The sequence below is a fragment of the Podarcis vaucheri genome (genome assembly GCF_965113315.1).
Source record: "Podarcis vaucheri genome assembly, chromosome: 1".
Taxonomy (NCBI): Eukaryota; Metazoa; Chordata; class Lepidosauria; order Squamata; family Lacertidae; genus Podarcis; species Podarcis vaucheri.
In genome coordinates, this window is record NC_138759.1 from 53,312,321 (window position 1) to 53,334,423 (window position 22,103).

The following is a 22,103-nucleotide window of genomic DNA, read 5'->3' on the forward strand; positions in this document are numbered from 1 at the left end:
CTGCAGATTGGAGAAAGAAGTAGTTTAAAAACTTTTGCTGCCATAAGTTGTGTAGGGAAGTAGCATTTCCCTCAATACATTTAGGATCAGTCACTCCTTCAGATTTTTTGTGGGAGGACCAAAACTCACAAAACAGATACTGCGATCCTATTCTCTCACATTTCCAACTTTAGCCACTAACAAGTAGCTAATGCCACAGAAGACAGAATTGGGATGACCTTAAGAGATTGGAGAACTGGGCCAAAACTAACAAAATGAATTTCAATAGGGGCAAATGTAAGGTTCTACACTTAGGCAGGCAGAACTAGCTGCACAAATATAAGATGGGAAACATGTGAAAAGGATCTAGGGGTCTTAGTAGACCATAAGCTTAACATGAGTCAACAGTGTGATGCAGCAGCAAAAAAAGCTAATGCTATTCTAGGCTCCAGCAACAGAAGTCTAGTGTCCAGGGTCCAAGGAAGTAATAATATCACTCTAGTTGACCTTGGTCAGGCCACACCTGGAGTACTGTGTCCACTTCTGGGCACCAGAATCTAAGAAGGGTACTGACAAGTTGGAATGTGTGCAGAGGGGGGCGACCAAGAAGCTGAAGGGTCTGGAAACCAAGCTTTATTGGGAATGGTTGAGGAAGTTGGGTATTTTTAGCCGGGATAAGAGAAGACTGAGAGGAGATATGAGAGTCATCTTCCCATATCCAAAGGATAGTCACATTGAAGAGGGAGTAAGCTTGTTTTCTCCTGCTCTGGAAGATAGAACACAAGCCAATGGCTTCAAGTTACAAGAAAGAAGATTCCGACTAAACATTCAGAAAAACTTTCTGACAGTAATAGCCGTTCGACAGCGGAACAAACTCCGGAGATTGTGGGCTCACTGGAGGTTTTTAAGCAGAGGTTGGATGGCCATCTATCATGATTGCTTTAGTTGAGAATCCTGCATTGCAGGGAGTTGGACTAGATGACCCTCAGGGTACTTTGTAACTCTACAATTCTATGATTCTAAGTATTCCTCAGTACTCTTCTTCATGACATCTATGGCCTGGAAGCCCCACCCCACTACAAGAGCAATGTACCAGACCAAAATATATACATTAATAATAATCTATAAAATCATACTGCTCCTAAATTAACAGTTGGCAGACTAGAATTACCCTTCTGGGCAAGTCTGGTGGAATAAAAAAATGCCTTAACAGGTGCCAAAATCCCAAAAGGGTCAGCAGCAGCTCAATACCCAACCATAGGGCTGCTACGCTAAAAACCCTGCTCCATGTCACCAGAAAACAGACCTTGGGAATGTGCAACCCTACAAGAAGCAGTCCCCTGATGACTGCACCAGTATTCAGGGGGTAAGGAGACTTCTCAAGTATCTTGGTCAAAAGTTGTTAAAGGATTTAAAAAAGAAAACTAAAACATTGAATCTGTTCCAGTAACATATTGGCAGGCAGTGCAGATCCCAGTGCACAGGTGCTATTGTATTGCCAATAGGTCACTCCAGTTAACAGGCTAGGTGTCATTCTCTGCACCAACTGCAACTTCTGGACCAAGCCAGAATGCAGACCCAGACAGTAATCAAGGCTTGAGGTTACTAACACAAGACTGACTTTGGTCAAGTTATTCTGCCCCTAGAACAGTTGCATTTGTTTAACAAGGCAAAGTTGGTCGCTGAGGACACTTGGGTTTCAAGTGATGATGATGGATCCAGAAATATCCCCAGACTATGAAACTGCTGTCTTTGTCCATGGAGTTGTCTATGGAAGTGAGAGCTGGACCATAAAGAAGGCTGATCGCTGAAGAATTGATGCTTTTGAATTATGGTGCTGGAGGAGACTCTTGAGAGTCCCATGGACTGTAAGAAGATCAAACGCATCCATTCTTAAGGAAATCAGCCCTGAGTGGTCACTGGAAGGACAGATCATGAAGCTGAGGCTCCAATACTTTGGCCACCTCATGAGAAGAGAAGACTCCCTGGAAAAGACCCTGATGTTGGGAAAGATGGAGGGCACAAGAAGAAGGGGATGACAGAGGATGAGATGGTTGGACAGTGTTCTCAAAGCTACAAACATGAGTCTGACCAAACTGCGGGAGGCAGTGGAAGACAGGAGTGCCTGGCATGCTCTGGTGCATGAGGTCACGAAGAGTCGGACACGACTAAACGACTAAACAACAAAAACATGAACCTGCTTCTTCAAAGTGAGCACAATCCTGCCAGGTAATTGACCTATCTCCCAGACACTGAAATCACTTGCATACGGTATGTATGTCTTGTTAGGATTCAGCTTCAGCTTACTGGCCCCATTCAGTCCACTTGCATGTCCAGACACAAATCCAGGCCTTGCACAGCCATTCCTGGTTCAGCTGTTTAAGAGAGACAGAGTCAAGTGTCATCAGCATACTGGTGACACTTTTCTAGTTCCAACTGAGGCTGAGAAACACAAACTAGTGGTTTGGTTGTTGTAAAGAATTATTTTTTGTGAAAGTTTCATGCTTAGGTAGTTTCAATCACAGCTGCAAAACTGCCTTAAAAAGAAGTTTACTGGTGTGGTTAAGAATGCCTAAATACTGCAGAGATCACCACCACTAAAATAATGATTTCATATGTGGGTTAGGAGTCCACATTGTTTATGCTCTCAGTGTCAGTCATGTCACCAATGTAACTTAAAGATGAACCCAAAATGCCTCTGCAGGGTGTGAAATGCAGATGAAGATGCTTTAAGTTTCCCAGAAAAACAGAATGGTTTCCTGAAAGTCATACAACACACAGAACATGCTGTTCAGACTGTCTCAGATCCAGGCACCCACCAGTGATTCAGGCTATGCTTGAACACAGAAGCGATCTGCATTCGTTTAATTGCTTTATACTGTACAATTCTAAATGGGAACCCTCTGTATTAAAGAAGTTAACAGCTAGCTAAGAAGATCCAGAAGCAACAGATCTTTTCTCTGGCGAAACAAAGCCTCCAGAACAGAAATAACTAAAGACTCTCAAAAGCCAGAATGGGAAGAGTTAAAGAGGAAGGGAGAGAGCCAAGTTGCTAGCTTATGTAAAGCCAAAGCAGCTTCCTGCTCAGCTTGTGTACTAGGAGTTACAAGAGCAGCAGCCACGTCCTCCCAGTCAACAACTTACGCAAAAGGGTTGGGCTTTCAGTCTAATGTTTCAGCATAAGCCATGTGCCTGCCTTTCCCCTGGCATCTGCACGTGTAAAGGGGAGGAGCTCCACGCCATCCAGGCTTTTACAGAGCTACACTCACATGCATGGCTCCGTGACCTAGCTTCCCAACAATGCACAACAGCCGCAAAACGGAAGGCAGCTCCTTGCCTTACGATATCTCTACCTATTGAATCCAAGCAACAAACTAATCCCCTCTTACGTATTGAAGCAAAAGGAACTGTGCAAATGAAACTGTGTGAACTAGAAAGCCAAGAGTGAAGAGTAAGTGTGAGGGTTCCAAAAATTGACTGGGTCAGTGCAACAGGATCAAATACTGAGTGAGCATAGTCCAGCTGTCAGGAGGAACACAGAAGGTCAACCCCCCTGGCTCAGCCATGCTCAATAGCAGAACTTGGGCATAACTCTCCAGCTCAAGTTCCCCCAGCTTAACTATAGAGATGTGAATGTCTTATTTTCACATGTTGTGTGAGGATGAATGAGTCAAGAACAGCAAATAAGTTTTAAATTGAAATAGAGCTCCAAAATTAAATATGCTCTTTAGAGAAGAAATAGGAAAATTTGACCTTTTTAGCATTAAAAGACAGAAAGTGAGGGCCATACAACAACATACAAGAAAGAAGATTCCACCTAAACATTAGGAAGAACTTCCTGACAGTAAGAGCTGTTCGACAGTGGAATTTGCTGCCAAGGAGTGTGGTGGAGTCTCCTACTTTGGAGGTCTTTAAGCAGAGGCTTGACAACCATATGTCAGGAGTGCTCTGATGGTGTTTCCTGCTTGGCAGGGGGTTGGACTCGATGGCCCTTGTGGTCTCTTCCAACTCTATGATTCTATGATTCTATATGATTTCCCCCTTTCCAAAATGGTCAAACTCTGTAGTTCATATAAATGTTCTTCTTCCTCCACCATTAGCCTTCTGCCCTTATAAGCAATTATTTCCCCATCAATAGAAATTCTGCATTTAAATAGTGGGGGGAATTATATTTTTACACTCTTTTATAAGCATTTTAAGCAGCTTCTCAGCAACAGATGAAATAAGCTCACTCATCCTCATTAATTACAGGAAGTTCCCTGATTGTATCTGAATGTTTAGTAATGACTAGACGTTACAATTCTGAGTAATACACCAGGTTGCAGAATTTGCTGAGGGCATCTCAGTCAGCCCTATACTTCAGACCCTTCAGTCTAGCAAGAATAAAATGTCTAGATTCTAAAGGAAAGAGGCTCTTCCTAACAGCAGAAAACTAGGAAGCAGTTTAAATACTTTAAAAATGTAAACAACCTGTGATTGCGGAATTATTTTGGCTACTTTCTCCACAAACAATTCAAGCTACAAAACAGTTCAAGCCACTGTCCAATTCATACACAGCATAGGCATATAGCATACTTATTTTTAAAGTCTAATAACAATACTGCAAATACAAACATATCCACACTAAAATTTAATTCCTAAAAAACTGAACTGAAATTACTTAACACTGAGTTGATGTAAAATGTTTACTGCCTGAAACATAACACTGATCTAATGCTGGATGGGAGGGGAAAATACCAAGTGTTGGGGGAGGGGCATAACAATAATCATAATTTTTCAGCATTGGAAAGAATCTTGGTGAGCTTTGGTCTTAACATGTCCCTTCCAACACTACCACTCTGGTGTGGTTGCAAGGAAATGCAAGCCCAAGGCTTGCCTAGTCCCATTTCCTTTATAATAAAAGCCAGCTTATCATTATATCCAAACCCAGCCACTTTGAATGAAATAACATAAAACCAGGAAAACTAGCACATTTGCTAATATGGTAATTAGCTACTGCCCCAGCTTTTCAGATTTTTCTAATACCAGGCAGTCCATCAGCCACAAGACTGTGGGGAGGGGAGTGCTCTGACTATATAGATCCCAAGTAGCAGTATGCCTAGCATGCTTCTAAGCTGGGGGAGGGGTTGTGAAGGAGGAGAGAGCAAATGTGGCTTCCTGAGAAACACATGCGGCTTCCTTTTAAAATACAGTGGCTAGAGATGGGCCTCCAACATAGACTCTAAAAGACACCTAATGTCAAGGCACCAATATGGTAGAGCTCTGCTGCTGTTTTGCACTTAAAAATACAGTAAGTAGATAAGTACAGGCATGACACAAAGGAGAATATAAAATTTCTAAAGAATTTTAAAAATTAGAATGCTCAGAAATGGTAGCAGTGTACAGGCAGGGCCAGAAAAAAACATTTTCTGCAACATGTACAAAACCTTTAAATAAAACCAGCCCTATCAGAGGTCTTGTACATGGACTTCCACTCATGCAACAGGGCTTTCCCCACTCCTCTCCCTATCCCCAATTGGGGAGCTAGAACAACCTCCACAATAGCACATGAGAGAAAGGGGGGGGGGAGTGTCCCTTTTGGTAAGCTGCAATGTTTGCACAGCTGGAACAGTTGGAAGAACAGGGCATGGAATTCCACATGTAGATTGTGCATAATGATAAATGGGCAAGCACTGCATAAAATTCCATCTGCAGAATGAATAGCTTCCCCTCTCAAGAATTACAAAGCTGGACAGACTCTGAAAGACACTGACAAAACAGAACCTGACTGGGTAAAGGGCATGTCAGGATTTAAGTTACCATCATAATAAGACAGGATGTGCCACACCAAAGATACTTCTGTTTTAATTTAAATTTGCAATTACTAACTTAACATATTTGCACACTTAAACAATACAATGCAGCTTAACACCTATATAAAACCTGTACAACTGTGACCACAATGTTTATGTTAAGTGCTGCTGCCTTGCCACGAGAATACAGGTGTGTGAGAGAATGAATCATGTTTCGTTTAAGAACAAACAGAGAGCAATAGTGAATGAAGGACTGAACAGTCTCATACAACCAGTTTCACAGTCTCTTTGACCTATTGTCCCTGCGACAGAATGCATACATATCCCATGCATCTTCTCCCAGTCTCCTTCAGCTCCTTCCTTGGGGAAGAATTCAAAGTTGTGCTATGGCAATCATTCCATCACTGAAAGCATTTCAGCTTGCCAGGTGGAACATTCCCCTCCATGTACTGTTCTATGGGTTTTTCTGGAAACCCCACCGCCACCAATTGTGGGGAGGCAAGGGGAGAAAAGCCCTGTTGTGCTAGCAAAAGCCCTCACTTCTGCTAGTGGGACTTGTTAGCTGAATCTGTTCCCTAATGTTTTGTCTTCAGTAGATTACAAACCTGTAGCAATAATGAACTTATTCCATAGCACTTTGCAGCAGTAGCAATATAATTAGCTCATAATTTATAAACTCTGGATCAGCTGCTTCTTTTCCCAATTCCCACACCAAAAGATGGAATTCAGTATGAAACTTGAGATCTTTTAATCCTATAGCAGTACCACAATAGGATGAATTGAAACTCTGATCAGTTAAGAAATCCTAAATATTCTCTCCCACCTCATCACCAGATGTGTTTTATTTCCCCCCAGATATCATAATACCTTAGCATCTCCTTAGGCAGATCTATATCTTACCTGTCCAGATCGTAAAGGGTATGCGAGTTCTCCATTATCACTGATACTCCAGCTTCTTTAGCCAGCTTCACTATAGCTGCATCTCTCTCTTTTCCAAAGGGCTCAGAGTCATATTCAAAGGTAAGACGTGTCACTCCCCATTCCTGCAAGAAACCACACAATATTACCCCACTACAAATATGAAATGCCACTCTTAGCTCACCATAGAAGTCTGAGAACTAACACTTTAAAGGTAGGCTGAAATCCAAAGACAGATTTAGGGAAAGGATCCCATTTTAAACAATAAGCATTAACACATACAAACAAAAGATAATCCACTAATAACAGCTGTTCTCACAATGCATTAAAAAACTTTGCTTTTTAAGAGTAGTTTCTTAGTGTCTACTTTCAGGTCACTTCCCTTGCTATCCTCACTGAATATCAAAAATAGGAACTCTTTGGTTTGCTGCTGACTTTCTGGTGTGTGAGTGTGTGTTTGTGCGCCTCTCTGTATACGTATGTACAAACATCAGGACACACAACATTGTTTAATTACAATCATAGTAACGAGAAACTTGAGTAAATTGACCTTTTTTCTTGCCAGTTCAAATCATTATTTAAATAATTCCAGTCTGCCACTGTGTATCCCAAACAGCACTATAAGCCACCTAGGATAACTAGACACCTGAACCAGAACACTCCCTTTATGGGATAATGAAACACTGCAACATGGTTGCAGCTCCCAGCTGCATGTTCATGTTAATAATATGTAATATGTATCAAATTGTGAAACCACAGTACAGTTGTACCTTGGCTTCCGAACACCTTGAGACTCCAACGTTTTGGCTCCCGAATGCCGCAAACCCGGAAGTGAGTGTTCTTTGGAACCTGAACGTCCGAGGCGGCTTCAGCTTGAGTGCAGGAAGCTCCTGCAGCCAATCGGAAGCCGCGCCTTGGTTGTCGAATGTTTTCGGAAGTTGAATGGACTTCTGGAACGGATTCCGTTCGATAACCAAGGTACAACTGTACTTGCATATTGAACGCCATCTATGACCAATCTAGTAACACAATATAGGACCTTGCATCAACCATAGAAAACACCACAAGGGAAAGCCTATGCTTCGCATGCAGAAGATTACACCAGTGAAAAGGAGAACAGGTTTCAGGCCAAGAAAAACTAGTCAGAGGATATAATGACAGCTTCACAGAATCTAACAAGAAATTGAGGATCTCACGTTTTAAACTTTTCATATACCAAATTTTGGGAGAGTGCTGGGGTGCCAGTCACAAAATGGCTTCCATAGAAAGTGTGGCATAACACAAAATTTGAGAGATAACCACCCCTGACAACCTTATGCTTACCATAGGAAGTCAGCTATGTACTGATTGTGGAAATCACACAATACTGATTATATATACACACAGATACACGCTGATGGTGTTGCTGTCTAACAACAACAACAACAGGGAGTACCCCTCAGTACCAGGAAAAATATGCAAGGTAGTCACATCACACTCACTTTCATTTCACATGCCCCATGCCTTTCTTTCTAGGAGAGCCAGAGACTGACTTATTTTTAAAATGAAAACTCAGAGCCTGAGGAACCTGCCAGGGGCACCAATGAAAGTGTTCGCATGTGCTGGGTTGGCAACCCCCATTCTATTCAGCCAAATTAAAGTCACCATCATTTTGGAAAAAAATTGCCTACAAGATATGTAAAGTTCTACACCTAATTACAGTGGCCACACTACAATTTAGAGATAAAAGAAGGATCAAGAGGCTAAAAGAGCCCCCATTCTGATATTGTAGGTCCCCAACTGGACAGATTAAGTTCTTGAGAAGCTTGTGTTGCATCTAATGCTCTGCATGTGTAGTTCAGCTGGTGTAACAAGACTTCTTTTTTTTTTTTAATTAATTTTAAATATTTTATTTTATTATTATTTTTTATCATTAATACACATATACAAGCATACAAACATACATTTCATACAATCTTTAAAAATATTCAAACATACTTACACTCAATCCCACAAATAGTTCCTTTCCCCATCACCATCCACCGACCCTTCACCCCACCTTTGTGTTGACTTCCAATCTACTCAATTACAATATCTTTCCACTTCTATTGCTTTCTTTCACACACCTTTACCCTAATTTCATGCTTCTTTTTCTAATACACGTTGTTTTCCATCTTATTTGATATTTCAGTATTTGAAACGGAACTTGTTTATTCTAATAGGAGTTCTGATTTTTCGATATGATTTTGCAAGTATCTTTTAAACACCTTCCAGTCCCTATGTATCTTTTCTTTTGAAATCCTTCCAATTTCTTCCATTGTTTTGGATATATTGTAATACTCCAATAATTTGGCAAGCCACTCTGTTTTTGTCGGTATTATACCACTTTTCCAGTTTTTCGCAATCAATAGCCTTGCTGCTACTGTTGCGTATAAATATAAGGTCTTATCTTCTTCCTTTAGGCTTCCTGGTACTATTCCCAATAGAAAACCTTCTGGTGTTTTCCTAAATGAGTATCTAAACATTTTTTTCATTTCATTATATATTATTTCCCAAAATTGTTTGATGTTTAAACAACTCCACCATATATGTATCATAGTACCTTTTCCCGTGTTGCATCGCCAGCAGATATCGCTACAGTTTTTATTCATTTTTGCTATTCTTTCAGGTGTTAAATACCATCTATGTTGCATTTTAAGGTAATTTTCTTTCAGTATATAACACATGGTGAATTTCATATCTTCTTTCCACAATTTTTCCCATTGTTCAAACATAATATTTTTCCCAATGTCTTGCGCCCATTTAATCATTGATGCTTTAACCAGTTCATCCTTTGTTTCCCACTCTAAAATCAGATTATACAATTTAGATATATTTTTTGATTTTTCTTGTATTAAATATTTATCGAGTTTTGATATTTCTTTTTCAAATCCTAACTTTTTGTCTTTTGCTAATCTATACTTAATTTGAATATATTGAAACCAATCACTAATATGAGCTTTAATTTGTGTGTAGTCCTTTAATTCCAATTCCCCGTTTTCTTCCTTTAATACAGTTTTATAGGTAGCCCAATTTTCTTTCATATTTAATTTTTTCACTGCGACAATCTCTGCTGGCGATGCCCACCAGGGAGTTTTCGGTTCTAAAAGTCTTTTATATTTCTCCCATATTTTGTATATAGATTTTCTGATTATATGCCCTAGGAAGCCTTTATGCACTCTCACTTTTTCATCTATTAAATAGGCATGCCATCCAAATCTCGTCTCTACTCCTTCTAAATCCAATACATCCGAGTCATCTAATTTGATCCATTCCTTTAGCCAGGTCAGACCCACCGCATCGTTTGTTCCCTTTCTTCCCTCCTTTTAAGGGAAAGTGTGAGCTGGAGTGGGGAGGAAAAGGAAGAGGAAGCTGTTGTGCAAAAGGAGCTGCAGCACTGGATATGACCCATGGCCCTGCAAATATACAGACAACCTAGAAAATTACTGGAAGAAGCACCCAGCAAACATCCCAGAACAGACAGAAGTACAAGAATTTCTACCCAGAGTGTGGTGCAGCCCCTTCAGAATATTCATAAGACCAGTTTTTTAAACATGAAAGTTGAATGTTACTGGATAGATCATGAATAAATCGTAAGCTGAATGGTCAATGCACTGGAAAGGACAATATAAAGAATTCAAGCATCTTTAGAACCTTAGCTACAGCTTTTTGCAGCATCTTGATCTTCAAAAACATGGCCTATTTTCTCTGACAAAATGTGTTAGATGTAATTGCTTGCCACAGCAAGCATCCTAAAAATATGACAAAGGGAAGTGTGTATGATGCAGAAAACTCTGCTTCACACAAATCAAGATCTAGGTACAATCAAGATAAAAGCATAAGGTGGAAACTTTGGCAAACAGGTGCACAGACTATTTGGAATTGAGTCCAACACGTATTTGCTTTACACAACCATTTGAGATAAAAGTTATCATGTAAATCCTCAACTTGAAAAAAAGCAAGGTTTCTCTATTCTGCATGCAAAATTCTGCATGATCTTTCCCATTCATCATGCTATGCCGCTATATACATATACAACTTAAGAACAGAATGGTACACTACACTGAATTTCAGCATGATCAGTAGACAAAAGAGGGATACTTTCTGCTCCACATAAAATTTACAACCACAGAAATGGCATAAGCCCTCAAAAAAGTTACTTCAGTTCCTTGAATAAGCCCTTAGGGATAAGGTGTTAAGATATCAATGAGCTAGATTAAGCAGCTACAATAAGGGTAGAAATAGTTGCAATTTTGATGCAGATTCCCAACTGACAATTTTAAAAGAATGGAGAAACCAAAAGATGCAGCTGTTGTGCCCTGTTCCCCCACCCTAATTGTCTAGTTTCTTATGTGGCAAAACTAGAACCCTGTTTGCTAAAATAGGCAGCAGAGATGTGATCAGTGGAGGAATGGAAGGCACAGCAGCTGCATGCTCTCCCATCACTTCCAAACATTTATACATCAGGCCCAGGGGCCAAATTGTCCCTCCAGGCCCTTCTATCTGGCCCCCAAGGCTCTCCCCAGGGCACATCCCTCATAAGCCCTGATTTCAACCCTCCTTAAATGTTTTTGCTTGGCTACAATCAATGTAAATATCAATGTTAGTCAGCAGCAGCTGAATGAGGCATGGAATTTTAGGGTGGTATTCAACTTTTTGCGGTAGCTCCTGGGTTAACAGTAGTGCAAGCAGATTCCCTCCTCCTCCCCCACCATCCCCAGATTTGCTCTGGAGAGGGGGTGGTACCCCCCAAACAGATTTAGGGAGTGTGCAGGAGAGCATTCTGTCACACAAGGAGAAATCCATGTGTCAACATAACACTCACCTTAGTGCTACACTGAATACAAACCTAATTTACAGGAAAATTCACTTTCCTTTAAAACAGGCTTCCTCAAACTCGGCCCGCCAGAGGTTCTGAGACTACAATTCCCATCATCCCTGACCACTGGTTCTGCTAGCTAGGGATCATGGGAGTTGTAGGCCAAAAACATCTGGAGGGCCGAGTTTGAGGAAGCCTGCTTTAAAAGCTTTTCACACAGAGACATTTTTTTACCTTAAAGAGTCTTGGGAAAACATCAGTAGGCTGCCCTCTTACTACAAACAAGCGAGAGTTGAGTTTTCGTAAACTGTTATCCAAATCTTCCAGGGACTGGAGTAAAAACCTATGGAGAAGAAGAAATGAGATGGCATCAGCAGCTGTTGGGTCAAGTAGTTAAGGGTCCTCAAACTCCAAAGCAAAGAATTCAGTTTCTTATCTATCAGTGCTTGGCAGTCCTTTGCCAACACTTATATTTTATATTTTCTTCTCCTTAAGAAGAAAAAAACCATATGGCAGAAATACCAATCAGAAATACCAGGTTGTGTAATCAGAAGTTTATGTTTATGCTAGAGAATAATTCAGTTGCATGAGCTCTTCCATCATCCTTGATGAACTCTTCCTCTACATTTTTGCCTTTGAGCCAGGATACTAGGTTGGAATCAAGCTAGGCAAAGCTACCTTTGGGCACCCTCTGAAGGATATATAAGGATTGTGGGAGGAATGTTTGGAGGTGTGTGAAGAGAAAAGAGACATTTAATTGCACTAGAGTAAATCCTCTCACATAACACTAGATTCCGCACAAATATGTGCACAAATAATACTTTTCATACAAATCATACTTTTCATTTCCATGCATTTAATTTTCTTAGTCGATTTGTCTTCCAAATAAATTCTTCTTTCCCATTGCTACATCTAAAAAATGATTCATGTAACAATTTACTATCAATCCTTGCATACCCAAATCAGGAATGAAGTGTGTACACACACACACACACACACACACACACACGAACTGCCATTTTTGCATACATCTATCACTGTAAAGGTGAATTTTTCCACTTAAAAACAAAACAGAGAATATAAACAGTTTAATTTTTGAAATGCAAGACTCGTTGCTAGAGTGCATGTTCTAACTCTATACAAAAGCATTGAATTTCAGAATCACATCACATATCTTCCTTGTTGCATTCAAGTGGAAATGTCAAACTACCGCTATTAATTTAGGCTTTTCTCCGTAAAACAAAATAATGATGTTGACAAGCTGCTTGCAGGGCTACACCAGACCATATGTCTTCTTGTTCCCTGTCCCAAGCTAGCATGACTGTATCTGAATCACGAGTAAGAATTCACTGTGTAACCAGTTGTTGCATACACCTTGAAAAAGGTGGTGGTATGGCCACTCCTTGAAGCTGATGTTTTGGATCAACTACAAATATTCCCCATTCTGGAAAGTAGAGATGGTTATGGCAAGGCAACTGCAGGCATTCTTGGATGAAATCTACACCCATTCCAATCTGGGCTAGACCTGGCCATGGGACAAATCTGCCCTTGATTGCATTGAAGGATGGCCAGTGTTGACAGCGGGCAACAAGGGGATTACAACCTTGCTCCTGCTTCTTGATCTTTCTGTCGTTTTCACTATCGTCAACCATGGTACCCCCTTGGCCTGGCTTAATGGGATAAGAATTGGGGGAATTGTGTTGCAGTGGCACAATTCAAAGAGTAGCATTGAGAGAGTGCTTTCTGACCCTCTGGCAGTTATGCTATAGAGATGCTACAGGGCATTATTTTATCCCCAATGTTGGGAGCAGACACCAGGAGATTTGGGGCATTAGTATGCTGATTACACTCTATTTCATTGTAACATGTGAATCAGAATAGTCCATGAAGGCTCTGGATAACACAGTGCCTGGATACAGTGGTGAGAGGAATGAAGGAAATTAACTGAGCTTGAATCGTGACAAGACAAAGACACGGTGAGTGAATGGTTCCTGTGTCCAAGAAATCGGTCAGTTTACATCCACCTGAAGGAGCAGGTATGCATTTTGGGATGGCTTCTGAATCCAGCTTTGTCATTGGAGGTGGCCCCAGTAACTAGGAGCACCTTTTATCAGCTTTGACTCATACATAAGCCACAGTCCTTCCTGGACAAAGACAGTTTGACTACAATAGTCCAGGCACTGGCTTCCCCTCTGGTTGGTCCAAAACCTGCAGTTAGCACAGAATGCTGAACCAAATTGCTAACAGGAGTGAGACCTGCACTAGCTTCCCATTTGTTACTGGGCCAAATTCAAGGTGTTAGGTTATAAAGTCGTCAAAAACTTGGGATCGGTTTACTTGAAGGATCACCTTGCCCAATCACTTGACCATTTTAATCTACGGAACTAGTGCTTTTATAAGTACCACATAATACTCATTTTGCCTTTTGAGGAATATATCCTTTAGTGTGAAGAACCTGCTCTCTGGAACTTTTAATATTAGGAAGGCCCATTCATTGCACCTTTCTTAATGGCTGCTAAAGTTCTGCTCACACAATCAAATGAAAACATGTATTTTTATTATATATAGTCACACCTCAGGTTGAATGCGCTTTGGGTTGAGCGCGTTCGAGTTGCGCTCCACAGCAACCTGGAAGTAATGGAGTGCATTACTTCCGGGTTTCGCCGCTTGCGCATACGCAGCCGCTCAAAATTATGTCACGCACATGTGCAGAAGCGGCAAAAAGCGACGCGTGCATGCACAGACATGCCGTCGCTAGTTACGTTTGCTTCTAGATGTGAACGGGGCTCCGGAACGGATCCTGTTCATATCTAGAGATACCACTGTACATTTGTTGTGACTTGACTTTAGCTATATTTTATTATGTATACTTGTTTTTCAGTTTGATTTTATGGGTATTTTCCTATGACTATTTTATATTATTTAATCATCTTAGCGAGTTTTAAAATTTATTTTGCAGCATAGTATATAAATCTTGTTAGTTAAAAAATAAATCTGGAGGAAAAACTGTGCCTTCAAAAACTATGCAAAAAACTCTGGAAGACAGTTAAGCCTCTTTCTGTATTAATGATGTACATGTAAAAGAGTATGTCCAAAATGTTAGCTATGTATCTGTTGCAAGTGATATTCTTCTGCCCCAAATGAACTCTCTTAAAGTAGCCAAATTACATCTCAAGTCTCACAAGGTATTTCTCTGGCTTAAACATAGAATAATCCTGAGCCAAACTAAGCATGCCATAACAGGGCTTTCCCAGCTTCTTCACCTAGGATTCTGTATGTTGAAACCACATTTTGAATGTGCAGGTATTTCCAAACTAGTAGAACAAGATTGTCCTATTAGACAAGGTGCAGCCTATCCTCAAATGACAGCATCATTCCAGCAGCTATGCCAGCTACCAACAACAGATTTACTCCCTTTTACAGCTGCTCCAGCACATCTCATTTTTTCCATATTTTTTTAGAGGGTGAACATATTCACAGCTAAGTGGTGGTTTTCAAAGTGTATTATTCTGTTAGAAGTACAGAGGGGGACACAAACGTAACACAGGAATTACTCACAAAACTACTCTCAAATTACAAACAGCCTAAATTATTTTACATGGTTATGGCCTACTGAACTTACAGCACAAATGGAGAGAATTAGTTTATATTCCATTTATTCCAGAGCAGTATTTTGTGTATTGTGACCCTAACAAGCTCCCTGTTTTAAAGATTAAAAGAAATTTAAACAAAGCCACGCAACATAGCAGCTAGTACAGTGAAAAGGCATTTTTAGATGATAATATTTGCTTTCCCTTAAAAGCACAAGCAAAATAAAAGTATCAAGGGTGGGATTCATTGTTGTACTATTACAAGCTTCCCACCCCTGCAAGCATTGCAGCTTGCCAAATGGAACAACCCCCCTTCCCCTCATGTGCTGTTCTGGGTGTTCTCCTTACTCTGATCCAATTTTGGAGGATGCTGGGGAGGGGGGGAGAAGGGGGGTGCCCTGGAGCTCAAGGGGAAGTCCTAGCACAAGACAGGGTTTCTGTTAAAGGGGATCATTAGGTGAATCCCACGCCTAGTTTCAACTTGTTTTGTTGCTGTCATATGTTATAAAAAGATTAATAGCCTCCATGGTTGCTTAAATATTGCTTCAAATGTTTTTTGATGTATTTAGGCAGTCAGAAAGGATGCCAGAGATGATTCAGTTGTGGGGAGGAGAGACATCATTGTCCTTAGGGCAGTGGCAATCGAAGGGGCAAGTAAGGTGCTTCCCTTAGTTGGTTTCCATAATTGCGGGGGGGTGGGATGGGGCGGGCTTCTCTTTAGGCAGCATCAGTGAAATAGTATTCGTTCAATAACAGCCTGATATTTAGGCACTAGCCTAGTAGCTACAGGCAACTAGAAATTCCATGCAGATGAGTGCTTCGAATTCCATGCAGGTGAGTGGGCTGGCAGAGGACAAGAGCACTTTGTCCTTCATCCATGTCCTGGACAAAAACAAAGCAGGCTGCTGGACAAGGAAAGCCCTCCTCCCCAGGCCCAACACAGCAATGCAGCTCCATGTTTCCCTGCTGCCAATCCCACAAAATGGCTAGTAATTTTTTTTTAACCTGCAAGTAACTTTTGTGAGCTTATTTTCAAGCATGCTCCATTAACCTGACTACAGTCTTTGGGCAGTGAGGCCATACATGGCCTTCCTTAACAGACCCAAGGCATATTATCTTTGGAAATCAACAGAATACAGTGGTATCTCGGGTTAAGTACTTAACTCGTTCCAGAGGTCTGTTCTTAACCTGAAACTGTTCTTAACCTGAAACACCACTTTAGCTAAAGGGGCCTCCCGCTGCTGCCAGAGCACGATTTCTGTTCTCATCCTGAAGCAAAGTTCTTAACCCAAGGTACTATTTCTGGGTTAGCGGAGTCTGTAACCTGAAGCGTATGTAACCTGAAGTGTATGTAACCCGAGGTACCACCATACTCTATGGCAAAAGAACAGAATCCTTGGCTGCTCCAATTTACTTGTTGAACTCCAGAACAGAACATGATGCAAGAAATCTGAAGTGTAAACACCAGAAAATCCTATTGGATACTGTACTTGTGATGTCATCTTTACAACAACAACACCCCCCCCATAAGTTCAGCCAAAGGCAACTAGGGGGTTGCAGCACTCGTCTTGCTTTCAGGCTGAGGGAGCCGAAGTTTGTACACAGACAGCTCTCTGGGTCATGTGGCCAGCATGACTAACACGCTTCTGGCGCAACATCTACTAGCACTGGCGTGCTTTCGAACTGCTAGGCTGGCAGGAGCTGGGACAGAGCAACGCGAGCTCATCCTGTCGCGGGGATTCGAACCGCCGACCTTCCTACTGGCAGGCTCAATCTAAACCACTGAGCCACCCGCGTCTCCCCCCCCCCGTCCGTAGACACACGTAACAGACGCACAAAAACATATGCAGCGCTGACACTCCTTTTATTTCATAAGTTGATTTCCCCTCATTTTCTGCTCCTTCTTCCCTTCCTCCGGTATTTCTGACGTCTGTCCCGCGCCCGCCTGCAGCGACACACTCTGCGTGCCTGTTATTTAACCGGGTGAAAGGCTTCGCCCAGGCATCGCTGCGAGCCTCCTACGCGGCTCCTACCACCAGCAGGCCGGAGCCGACCCCGCAGCCGAAGAGAGCTGCGTCTGGAAGTCCCAAGCTCAAGCCTCGTCCCCACTGGGCTTAACCCCCCCACACACACAGGGCGCCCCCTATCGATTCTCTGCGCCCTGCCGCGCAGTTCTCGCGCCGCTTAAGTTATCGATTCCTCCCACGGGCTCCACGTCAGCAAGGCGACCGAGTTAACCTGCAGGGGGGGCTTGTAGTCCTGCTAAGTCTGGGGCGTTTTACAGTGGTACCTCAGGTTACATACGCTTCAGGTTACAGACTCCGCTAACCCAGAAATATTACCTCGGGTTAAGAACTTTGCTTCAGGATGAGAACAGAAATCGTGCAGCAGCAGCAGCGGCGCGGCGGCATCAGGAAGCCCCATTAGCTAAAGTGGTGCTTCAGGTTAAGAACAGTTTCAGGTGAAGTACGAACCTCCGGGACGAATTAAGTACTTAACCTGAGGTACCACTGTATTTTAGGCCACTGACGGGCGGAGCTTCACCTTTTCTTGAGCCCGCTCTCCTGTTTCTCAAAACTTTACACCCCCCTGGGCACGTCTGCCAACACCCTCCGCGTCGGGGCACCGGGGTGAGAGGCAGCCTCTCCTCCTACGTCCTCGCGCCCCAGCTCGCGCCAATTCTCCACCCCCAACTCCCCCGCCCCGCGAACCCCGCGCGCCCACTCGCGAGGCCTCCCCCTCCCCTCGCTCACCGCCAGCGGTTGATGCCCACAGCCGAGGAGGCCGCGAACCAGGGGTCCAAGATGTAGATGCAGCGCACGGGGCCGCCCTCTCGGATGGCCGCCTGCAGCGCGGGGTTGTCGTGGAGCCGCAAGCCGCGGCGGAACCAGTGCACGGAGCAGCCGCCGGTGGTGCGGGCGTCGCGGCCGCCCGAGGTCCGAGAGCCCGGGCCCATTGGGAAAGCAGTCGCCATTCCGTCAAGCAACGCAGCCGCCAGAAGAAGCACAACCGCCGCCCGTGTCTGTCAGGCGCGCTGTGCCCCGCCCGGCTCCCAACCGCCACACTTGGCGCGGCCCCTCCCGCCCGGAGCTCTCGCGCAGAAGCTCCGCCCCGCGAAGCCCATTGGCCGCCCGTGCTACATAACACGGCCAGCTCCCCCTACACGTTCCAGGGATGCGGCGCGGCACGTTTCTGCGGCGTGTAGCTGCCGGGGGCGGAGGCCGCGCCGCACAAGGGAGAACCTTACCAAAGAGCAGGCGGGGCAGGCAGGTGGGGCAGCCCCTCCGAGATCCCGAACCGTACATGCCTTTCGAGCTGAAGCGCTGGTTGAAACGTAGCTGTCAACTTTCGGATTTGAAAATAAGGGATCAGTAGCCTCACCTGTCCCGGGGGCAGTCTACGGGATATCTAAGAATCCGGGATAGCAGCGGGAAACGGGGCTGGAATAAGGGAATTTCCCGCAAAAAAGGGAAGGTTGACAGCTATGGGCTGAAAATCGGGCCGGTTTTGTTGTGAAAACGTGCCCCGGACACAGAATTAATATCCATCCTACGGGATAGTTCAGTCGGTAGAGCATAAGACGCTTAATCTCAGGGTCGTGGATTCGAGCCCTGTGTTAGCCATTGCAGGGGGTTGGACTAGATGACCCCTGGGGTACCTTCCAACTCTAAAGTTCTATGATTCAACAACAGACCGGCGTGCTTTTCGCAAATGAGGCAACCCACAAAAGTGCCTCGCTGATTCATTTCTCCCTTCAGTTCCTTTCTGTTTTGAGGTGTGCTTAAAGCGGGCGCGCCTAACCCTGTCTGTATGTGTACAGTCTAAAACTGGGGAACGGCACACGAGCAAAGCAGTCTAACTGCTGTTTGTCTCCGGCATCTGGTCTTCAAAGGCACACTGTTGACACATGGAGGTTATGTTCCCAGCTATTAGCATTGGCTCGTTGCCTGCAGCAGGTCTGTCCGTGCATTTATGCAATCTTTAAACGCTGGTTATAAGGTCATCACAACATCCTGTAGCACTCCTGTGATCAGTGCAGTACTGTACCTTATGTGGACAGGGAAGGGTGCAGAGCTGGGGGGGGGGGAGAACAGTATCTAGGAAAGGCATAAGAAAATAGTTATATCTGAAATCTATGCATAATTCTTTGAAATTTAATGAAACAATTTTTTTTTACTTCCAGATAAACTTGCTTACAATTAGATTGGAATATTAAGGGCGTTTTTCACATTAACAGCAAGGCTGTCTTCCTGTCGTATACACTTTTTGGAGAGTTGATCCCAGTGAAATTTACTTCAAACTAAATATTAATGTTGAATACAAAAATATAAAAATACCCTCCTTTTGGTCTGACGTGTGTTTGTTGTGATTGCCATCCTATATCTACTTCACTGGGAATAAGTCTCGTTTAAATCAACACATCTTATTTCTTGAATATACATGTGTAGGCTGACACTGTTAGGTTGCAATTTTAAGCCTTTAAACTTTGTAGTGTCTTTCAAAAGAGTTTGGTTTTCGTGTTCTCCAGTAGCTTAATGTGCTTAATTAAGGCAACTGGAGCCATTTACTTTATGTTGGGTTGCTGACTGACCAGAGGGGGGAAAAAGCAAAAACAAATTGCCTGGCTTGCTCTTGTGACTTCAACAGGAACTCTGTGTGCAGAATCAGCTGGTGAAGTTTTTCACAGCATGGAGAGAAACATTATTGCCTATTGATATCTGTCCATCCAGCTGCTTTTAAAAACAGTAAAAGCAGTGACAGCCTGAAAAGTTAGGAAAACTAGTTTAGTGAATACCTGGATGATTTGGCACATGTGTGAGTTATGTGTGCTACTCCATGCAGGAACGAATCCAAGGAAGATCCTGCCTCAGGATTGGAGGCTGGACCCAGTAGCTTTCAGTGATTTGCCAGCAGAGTTATAGGTTACCTAAGCCTTTGGTTTGGTAACCTGTAATCTGTTCCTATGGTTCTACGGGCTCATTTAAAACAGGGAGTAGCACCTTCTCCTTCCAGCAAAACAAGGAGTCATTGCAAAGGAGTTCTATTCAAGGCAGTGTCTGAGCTATGGGAACTAAAGGGATTCCCTTCCTAATGTAGGGTGGGACCTTTAACTGCAGCACAACAAGCTGTAGTGAGGTAATCACCCGCCAGATTCTCCCATCCTTCTTAAAGGTGCAGGATCTCTTCCAGCCTCCACTCCAAAAATTGCCAGCCTTATTCCTGATGTCAAGGAACACATCATACATGAGATACACCCAGGTGATATACATAGTTGCACCCAGAGCCAGCCCAAAGCAATTTTGCTGCCAGAGGCAAAGGACAGGCTGTCACCCACTCTCCATTCAAAGAAGCCCACCAGCAACTGAGCCTCACCTGAACACTGACACACAGACTAGCTTACGGGGCACAGGGCTCTGTCGTTTAATACCTTGCTGCCACTTGCTCATCAGTCTGCTGGGCGGCCCCTAGTTCCCTCTCTGACAAATGGTGCAACACAGCAGCAGTGGCACCTGCACCCGTCCAATGCACAGAACAGCAAACGTAACGTTCACGGTGCCTGGCAGAGTATGTGAGCTGGGCTGGTTGCCCCTCTGCCTGCTCACTTGGTCAAGGGGCTTGTTCAACGACACCATAATATTTAGAGAAGGCAGCCCAGGCAAGCAACACAAGCGAGCATTGCCATGACCAGACTCAGGAGGATGGGAATGATGAATGGGGGGCTGTGAGGGAATTCCAGAGAATGGCTGGAAGGCGGCCACCTCATCTGCTGCCACATGGTGGGTTTGATCAGGATTAAGTCTTGGATCAACACTGCTTGCACTTTCAACTGTACCCTTCTTGCTGCCTTCCTTTCTTGGCTCCACATTTCTTCGTGCTCTCAGTGGCGCTGTGGGTTTACATACAGTAGAAATTTTATTATTCACCATAAATGAGTGTTTGCTCAGCTGAGGCCTCCTATAAATGCTGTCTTCTGGCAAGGCCAAGAGCAATAGTGTGTCCTCTTCCTGCAATCATCCTCTTTTAACAGCTTCAACTTGAGCTTTGCTAGCAACAAAAGGGCACATATCCATTGCCTGCAAGGAGTCCAAGACAGTGACAATCCCAAGCTTCAGGTTAAAAATACTAATGAGACCCCCTCCCCATGCATTATACGTGCTGGATTCAACCCTGTGCAAAGGGAACATCCAATAAGTCAGGGCAGCAAAGGAGCACAGAGAGAAGTATCTGTTCTGCTACAGAGGTTACTCAGTGGCTCCTTCCTAAGCCAGGGAGCCTTAGGCATGGGGAATGAAAGTGCCCCTCTTGGCACTCAAAACGCTACCCAGATCACACCCTGCTTCACACCTTGAGTGTTTTTACCCATCTGGGATGTTTCCTTAAAGTCTGAACATGCCTCTTGCTTGCCTGGATAGAGGCTAGAGGTGTGTGTCTACTGTTCCAAGATAAAATCTGCATTCATTACTTCATCCGCTTTTGCCTCTGGTATGTAGTTTTGCCACTGCACTCTGGTATGTAGGTTTGCCACTACACTCTTTTAGAAAGTAGAACAAATACATAATACTGTAGGGAAGAGCTGAATCTGCAGCATGTAGAATTTTTTGTTATTTTAAGGTGATTTTGGTGTTACTGTTAAAAATATTAAAGATGCTTTTTCCTTGTATGAATGTCTGCCATGATATTGTAAATTCTCCCTACACTCAAAAAGGAACTTATATTGAGTTTTGTCAATATGAAAATGTAAGCAAGTTGATTTAAGTAAATAACTAATAAATAATGGCTATATGCTTATTTAATGATGGGCTTGAAAGTGGGGTGGGATAGTATAAAGGCACAGCCTGTGAAAAGATTTGATCTGCATTAATTCCTTCTGTGGAAAAATGCTGTCTCAAGTGATGCTGGCCCACTTGTGAGCGGTGTTTGCCAATTTATGACAGGTCTCTTGAACGCTGTTTCTAAGACCTACAAGAAAGATTTAGGAACATAAGA

The 22,103-nt window shown here is 43.3% G+C and overlaps 1 protein-coding gene across 2 annotated transcripts in view; it reads right to left on the minus strand.

Annotated features, from left to right (window-relative positions):
• The window catches only part of CRY2 (cryptochrome circadian regulator 2), a 28,664-nt gene extending 10,499 nt beyond the window's left edge, over positions 1-18,165 (minus strand). For both annotated transcript variants that reach the window (XM_082222827.1, XM_082222826.1), the window contains exons 1-3: positions 17,870-18,165; positions 11,761-11,869; positions 6,672-6,814 (exon numbers count right to left, since the gene is read on the minus strand). In XM_082222827.1, the coding sequence (XP_082078953.1) occupies positions 6,672-6,814; positions 11,761-11,869; positions 17,870-18,090 (473 nt within the window). In that variant the 5' untranslated portion in view covers positions 18,091-18,165. The remainder of the gene's footprint in view (positions 1-6,671; positions 6,815-11,760; positions 11,870-17,869) is intronic.
• Positions 18,166-22,103: the final 3,938 nt, after the last annotated feature.